We start from the raw sequence: 7,670 nt of genomic DNA on the forward strand, positions 1-7,670 counted from the left end.
TGCATAAAAAATAACACAATCTCCAAAAGTTTTTTTTTTTAAATCCTTAACTAACTCTGACCATCCTACACATATTACCAACTTATCTTCAACTACTAACGTACCTAATCTTTTTTATACGATCCCTTATAGTGAATGATAAGGTGATCTTTAGGTCTCGACCTTCCTTTGTATGAAAAAAAGACATTTCTTCCCCGTAATCTGATAACAAAAACATGTAAAACTATTACTGATGAATGTAACAAAATAAATAAAAATGTAATAAAAATAAGATTTTAGTAAATGATAAAATGTAAAAGAAACAATAAATCATATAATAAAATTACTAATAAAAACTATATTAAAAAAATAATATTGAAGAAAGTACATACCAATCTAACATGATTTGAATCATATACAAATGACATGAATTAAGAGAATCTCCTGTATGGAGCCCTTTCAAACAATCTTTGTTGAATTTCAATAATATTAGTCCAATTTTGACTAATGTTAAAGTAATTCTTCAGTATCATGTATTTTGAATAAATAACTAATTCATAATTTCTTTTGTCAATACCAGTCAAGCAAACAATATTAGAATCTCTAATTTTAAGATCATTATAATCTTTGTCCAACCTACACCAAGAAATAAAGTTTGATCAACTACTCAAAAAGCTACTTCAGAATTATATCCTTCTAAGGTATGGATCTAAATATAATGTGTAGGCATTGATACATCATAATATACTTAAAACCATTCGACTAATGTGTAGGCATTGATACATCATAATATACTTAAAACCATTCGACTGGTAAAGGCTGTAATAAAAAAAGAAAAAATATTATAGATATTATTCAATATATGTTTAATATATAAACAAACCAAATATATATATATATATATATATATATATATATATATATATATATATATATAAGATATTATTCAATATATGTTTAATATATAAACAAACCAAATATAAATATATATATATATATATATATATATATATATATATATATATATATATATTATATATATTTGGTTTGTTTATATATTAAACATATATTGAATAATATCTTATATATATATATATAAGACTTATTCCAGCTCCAGCTCTTTGCATTATATCGTCACTTTCACTCCCCTTGGTTTCTTCATCCAGCCGATGTGGGACTAGCCCTTAATCTTCACTTTACATCCCCTCACTTTTTCATTTTTTTTCTCCTACGGACAGAGTCCTACCTTTTAAAACATCAGTGGATTATTTGATTTAAGGGGAAACATTTTCAATGTATTGATATGTACTCACCTTTGATCACTAATCATAATTATAATCTTATCACGATGTTAGCTTTAAATGTTAAGCACATCAAGTCACTGATGTATTTCAAGGTGTGAATGGAAGTAGAAATACATGGTGGTAACCAGTATATATCTAAAAGCTACTAAAACTAGCGTTTAGCTTTTAATTTTAGTCTTTGTTATTTTATTCTTTATTTAACAAATTCACCTATTTTACAAAACATGTATATATATTAGGGATGGCAATGGATCGGATATGGATCGGATGATACCATATCCACATCCATATCTATTTAATTTTTGCTCATCCATATCTATTTAATTCTAGTTCATCCGTCCAAATTCATATCCGATGGATTAAGCGGGTTAATGGATATTCGTTGGATATCGAATGAAAATTTTAATCTAACGACGATTTATTAATTTAATATAGATTATAACAAATGTAAATATTTAATCTTTATGTTTTTGATTTGTTACATATGTTTTGATTGTAATTTGTCACCGATTGTGAATTTAATTGAACAAAATACGTTATAATAAATATACGTTTAAACTAATCTAAATATTTAACTATGAATATTGTTAGTAAAAATTTAAAAATTATGACCATCACAACTGTTAGTTTCGGTAATAATTTTAGAATTTGTTGGTTATATGTATATGTATATCGATATGTAGACGTATATGCATATATTTTAGTACGTATATATGTATATATAGATATAGGTGTAGTTCGGGTGTTAATGGATATAACCGTGGATAATAAATTGTCATCCATATCTAATCCACGAAATATTTAGATCATCTACATCCATATCCGTTAATCGTTCATTTACATCATCCATCATTCATATCCATTATAAATGAATCAAATGGATTCAGTATCAGCTAAGCTAAAAGCTACGGGTTAGAAGCTAGCTATAAGCTATCAACTAAGTTTGTCTCTAAGCCGTCAAGATTCAAAGTTGTGCAAGGTATCTCTATTTATCTGTCTATTTTTATTTTATTTTTTATTTTTATTTTTAAGATCAAACGAATTCAATTTCCTATTGGATTTTTCTTTCCATCCGAGCTAGGGTTTGGTCAAAAAAGATGGAAGACAGTAGTGCTGCTGTTTGTCGAATAGTGATACCGGACCCTGTTCCCTTGGCTCCTCCATCCCCGGAGACACGAAGAAGATATCAGATACTAGAAGATATTCAAAGAAACAACCCGGAGCTGCTGACTAAATTGAAAGAGAAACGGATGAAACGGAAGCCTATTATCGACGATGCCCAACTCCAAAAAATTCGTTAATAGATACCGGACCCTGTTCCCTTGACGTTTAATTATTTATTAATATTAAATATTAATATTGAATTTTATTTTTATTTTTATTTTGGTTCAGGTGAAGCAGGTAGGTTGGAAAGGTTGAAAAAAAATGGTCCCGTCAAGCTTAACCTCATTCCGCAAACTATAAAAGACACCAGCACTGAAGCAACTTGTTGTAACGAAACCAAATCCCTCATCTCGTGGTTTTTACACCATTCACTAATATGAACCTAATTATTAATTGATATAGGCTGAAAAGACTAACTTTACCTATGGTTAATTAATTAGATACCGAGTTTGAAGCTGATTGGTATAACAAGGCAGCCAATGCAGACCCACGTGAGCAGGTGTTCAAGGTTTTGAACCCATTAACTGGTATGTATGTGCTGCTTTTGGTCACTTCTGCTGGTGTAACCGTTAAGACTTTGTATTATTTATTTTTTTCCTTGGTTTATTATTAGAGTAGCTGTTCTGATATGATTAATGAGCTGAAATAATTGTTCTGTTTATTTAATAATTGTTCTGTTTACCGCATGTGTGATCAAGCGCTTCCGCAAGGATCAATGTGACTCAAGTCTAACTGCTCTGCCAACAACTTCTGGCGGTAAACATTCAATCCAATCCACTCTTATCTTGAGATGAGATTGGATGGTTTTCATAATTACTTACTCCTTAATGTTTCATACATATCACGTTTGGCTTATTTTCTTTTCTTCTAGATGACGTGCAAGGAACATCTGTGCTCAAGCGCCATCGTGAGGAAACAGGTTTAACTTTGTAATTAATAACTCGTCTATAGATGTTAGGAACGCTTGGTCAAATTCAGTTTTACTTGACTCTTAATTTTGTAAAACATGCAGATTGTAACTTATTGTAGTTCCTAGGTTTAACCTTTTAAGTAACCTACAATGCATTAATTATGCTTGCTGCATTTATCACTTATCAGATGTTTGTCTTGTTTTATTTTAATTTTGTTAGACATTCGGATTACAGTATTATAACTTATTTGTAGTGCCTGGGTTATATTTTTCTAACTTGTTAAAAGTAGTAGTATGTTTAGATCCAATTTTAAAAACATGTTATCTAGGGTTGTTCATAATATCCGAATCCAAATCCAAATCCGCAACCCTAATAATCAGGCCATCCGATCCTAAAAATTGGAATTCCGTATTTTCGGATATCGGATCAACTTTTCAAAATTTTCGAATATTTGGATACCCGAATATCCGAAATTAAATGGGTAGCAAAAACGTGGTTTAGGTAACGGCTGCCGGTTGAGTTGATGTGAACTTCTATCTAGTCTATCTATTGGAAATATTATTTAGATAGTGTGTCCGAATGTGATCTTCCATTAGAGGTGCGAAAATAGGATGATCAAACAAAAACCTACATGTTTTTTAAATTTAACTATTTAGGTGGTTTTATGCTCTGAGTATACGTCTTGTGGTGCATAATGCAATTCCTATTACCATGATGCACAAATACAATCATTTATAAATGGAACGACAATAACATGTCTCAATAGCAGCTTAAACCCAAATTGACACCCTATTTTATTTCCACTTTTACCATCAAAAAGAGATAATATTTTTAAATCATGATATTCATGCAAGGTGTATTATCTGTAAATAAGACTACTGTTTGCGAACTTAAGCTCCATCTATAAGGCTTATTGAGCTTATAAGGTTAAACACATCAGCCATATATATAAGGTAATCCAAACACTTTCTAAGTGCATTTTTATGTATAAAACCTACATAATAATCTTAATTCAAATTAGAAAGACTTCAGAACAAATGAAGGTTTCCATCATAATACCGCATAAGGAAACTAGAAGGACGATTAGGTTTTTGCAAACCGAAGTGAACCAACCCGCTTCAACCCATACAAGAGAAGCTTTACATTGTGACCCATAAATGAACCCACACATTTTTCGACATCTACATAATCTATTTTGGAACTGTTTATGATATATGAAAAGAGGTACTACAAATGACCTATATTAGTCTCTAAGTTAACCAGACCCACAGATATTGCCTTCACATATAGTACATTCAGTGAAGATAACTAGATAAGCTGTCCTAGAAGATGTCCATAGAAATATGCCATTATAGTTGAACATATCTATCAAATGCATTTATGTCACTCTTATGCAGAATGTGAACATTGAATTTAGCCACATGGATTTCATCATAATCGTGCGGCTCATTCGGTTGAACACGAGGTTGTGGGCATTGATTTTACCAACGTAGCTCCTAAATTCGACTAGTCCTTTGAAAAAAACAACTTTTAATCGGTTGATCGTTATTGGCTTTTAACGAAATGACAGATAATATGGAAGATGTTCATAAGGGTGTTGTTATTAATTCAATCGTTCCTCCTATTGCATCGGCTCAAGGTAGAAAGAAAAAAATATATAAAAAAAAGAAAGAAAAGAAACCAATTCAAGGAGCGGAGATGAAACAATCGGAGAATCTATCATGGATGCTTGAGTTATCTTTGATGAGATGAAAAATTGTACATTGTACATATTTTTCAAATAAGAATTAAATTATTTTGTGACAAAAACCAAGTATGGTTGGTGTTCATGATTTGGAATTACAGATTCGAAGAAAAGCATTAGTCAACATCTTTCCAAGAGACACTTGAGCTGGTGTAGTGAGGTGCAATCGTTCTGGTTCCTGCACGGGCAGACCCATTGCATCAACGGTCCCCAAATTCACAAGCTTCATTCCTAGTTGAGCCTCTCTCACCATGTTTGTGTAATTGCCTGATACAGATGCCAGGGCCACCTGCAATTTGAAATGTTTCATGTATAAATTGCAACCCAAAACCTGTTAATTATGCAGATCTTGATTTGGATCTGACCCCCGGCCCATTTTTAAGACCCACAGGCCTAATAGAGATTCATATAGTTTCAGTTCTTTTCTACTAGTAGTCTAGCACAATGATTACTTAAATGGGCACCAAATTAGTACCAAACACGCTCTAACATGACCCGAAAATGGCCCTACCCAGATACGCATCCTCATTCTTTGACTTTTCATTTTAACACTGAATATCAGATATTATGCTAGATATGTTATAACATGATAAAAGGGTTGAATTTGATTAGCATTTCAACTAATAAAGAATTAAAAACACTTGCTCCGTATCACCTAATGTACCTGATACACCGTACCAAAGACATCAAGTGACGAGTGAAACAGTAAACATTTTTTAATTGTAAAATTGTATTCAAGTTATTACTAGATGATTATGATAATAAAAAACAAAACCACGAAGTTAACCAGTACTAAACTAAGTTACCTGAACTAAAGGAAGATGAGGTATATGTAAATCATTACGAACATCCATAAAAAACTGATGTAATCTGCTCTTATATGCCTTAGCATCTTCAAGAGTCAATGTATCACTTTCTCCTTGATACCACAACAATCCACGGATGATCCCTCCACCATTGACTGCCACCGCGGCCCGCCGCATCATCTGGTTATAAAGCTCCCCACCGCGAGCCCATTGACTAATATTAGTCCCACCAATAGCACAAGGCACCAACCCCACCACCCCAATTCTCGGAGCCTTTCTCAACAATGAATTTGCAAACGCCATTCCAGGACCCACACCACATACTTTCAAAACGTCAATGTCTTTATGAATAGGCTCCACCGCTGTCACCCACGTGAGATTGGCGGCGAGACGTAAAATAGCGGGGTTAGAAGCAGACTGACGTGGGATGTAACCATCCCACGTCAAGTTTACAACTCCGCCCCGACCAGACATATTGCTTTGGCCGGCTAAGAGAAAAATGTTCTTGTTTGATGCCGCCCCATAAACTCCGACGGAGATTACTAGATAGGAGTAAAAGATAAACAGAGGTATCATTTTTTTAAGAATCTTTATCTTTAGTAGGAGTAGTTAGTACTATTATATATGTGTAAAAAGCAGTTGAGTCAATACCAAACTGTATAATGAAACTGGGACGTCTATTTTAAGAAGTTGTTAGTTATAGTTGCAGACTTGCAGGCCTGAGGAAATTGAGTAATGTCAATGTTGTACCAGAAAACAACATCATGAATCTCGAGTTATACAAAATACTTTAATTTTATATAAAAAAAACTTAATTACGTACTTGTGTTTGACATTGTAAAATGACACATTTACTAATTACTAGTTAAGTGACCCGTGAATTCACGGGTTTGATTAAAAACCATTGTAATAGATTACTACCAAATTTATTCAAGAAAAACATACAAATACTTTGGAGTGATTAAAAAACTTTAGAAGTACTGAAATCATCTTTCATAAACAAAAAAACTTGAAGTTTCAAAAGATCCATCAACTCATAAACCAGAAAATAAGAGATACATAAAGAGTCATGAATCCATTCTTCACTACTCAAAAGAAAAGGCTTTTAATATTTTAGTCAGCAATAGTGAAGACATATTTAAATACTGTAACACAAAAAATGTATGAAAGTAACCAACTATTAGCAATTTGACAAAGTAAAAAAACTAATTGGGTCGATTATATTGATAAACTTGCACACATTTGTTGATCGAAGACGCATGTACATAGCCTATTAATAAGAGAGATGACATCTGCTTAATATAACCTCTATTAGTTCCTTACAATAAAACAGGTTCTCAAAACTTATACGTAAAGAGAACAACATTTATTCTTTAGAGCAAAACCCATATGCGATAAATGAATGTTAGACACAATAAAAAATAACAAAAGGGGGATGAGTTTACCTTCAGTGAAACAAATGAAGGCAACACATGGATAATAACGAAGTACACTACTTCCATTAGCTCTACAAAGAGAGTAAAAAAAAAAATTACAAAAAACACAATCAATCATATACCAGAATGAACATATAGCCCAATAAAAAATGTGAAAAAATTGGTGCTTGTAACTTACACAATGCAGGTCGTCTCAAAGGCCGAAAAATATGGAGTTTTCATAACCACAAGTAAATGGGTCATAAGAGCACTGGGTGTGGATCCAGTCAGCTCGTCGTCGGTTAACCCGCCGACGGTCGGACCACACCATCTCGGTGTCGGTCCGG

The 7,670-nt window shown here is 32.5% G+C and overlaps 2 protein-coding genes across 2 annotated transcripts; one reads left to right on the top strand and one right to left on the bottom strand.

The window, feature by feature from the left end:
• Nucleotides 1–2,190: 2,190 nt before the first annotated feature.
• LOC139890307 (uncharacterized) lies at nucleotides 2,191–3,380 on the top strand. Its single transcript, XM_071873198.1, has 6 exons — nucleotides 2,191–2,262; nucleotides 2,365–2,579; nucleotides 2,676–2,774; nucleotides 2,888–3,009; nucleotides 3,146–3,203; nucleotides 3,319–3,380. The coding sequence occupies exons 2-6, from the start codon at nucleotides 2,381–2,383 to the stop codon at nucleotides 3,378–3,380; spliced, it is 540 nt and encodes a 179-aa protein (XP_071729299.1). The 5' UTR covers nucleotides 2,191–2,262; nucleotides 2,365–2,380.
• A 1,783-nt stretch (nucleotides 3,381–5,163) lies between these two features.
• Nucleotides 5,164–6,484, bottom strand: LOC139893990 (probable carbohydrate esterase At4g34215). Its single transcript, XM_071877192.1, has 2 exons — nucleotides 5,909–6,484; nucleotides 5,164–5,391 (listed from the first exon to the last, which is right to left on the bottom strand). Exons 1-2 carry the CDS (start codon nucleotides 6,482–6,484, stop codon nucleotides 5,185–5,187), a joined length of 783 nt encoding a protein of 260 aa, XP_071733293.1. The 3' UTR covers nucleotides 5,164–5,184.
• Between the last annotated feature and the right edge of the window lie 1,186 nt (nucleotides 6,485–7,670).

This window comes from Rutidosis leptorrhynchoides, chromosome 2 (genome assembly GCF_046630445.1).
Source record: "Rutidosis leptorrhynchoides isolate AG116_Rl617_1_P2 chromosome 2, CSIRO_AGI_Rlap_v1, whole genome shotgun sequence".
Lineage (NCBI taxonomy): Eukaryota > Viridiplantae > Streptophyta > Magnoliopsida > Asterales > Asteraceae > Rutidosis > Rutidosis leptorrhynchoides.

Coding starts and splice junctions, on each gene's coding strand:
- LOC139890307 (XM_071873198.1), top strand. CDS start 2,381: ATGGAAGACAGTAGTGCTGCTGTTTGTCGAATAGTGATACCGGACCCT. Junction 2,580..2,675: donor TGCCCAACTCCAAAAAATTC/GTTAATAGATAC, acceptor ATTTTGGTTCAG/GTGAAGCAGGTAGGTTGGAA. Junction 3,204..3,318: donor TCTGCCAACAACTTCTGGCG/GTAAACATTCAA, acceptor CTTTTCTTCTAG/ATGACGTGCAAGGAACATCT.
- LOC139893990 (XM_071877192.1), bottom strand. CDS start 6,484: ATGATACCTCTGTTTATCTTTTACTCCTATCTAGTAATCTCCGTCGGA. Junction 5,392..5,908: donor CTCATCTTCCTTTAGTTCAG/GTAACTTAGTTT, acceptor TTCAAATTGCAG/GTGGCCCTGGCATCTGTATC.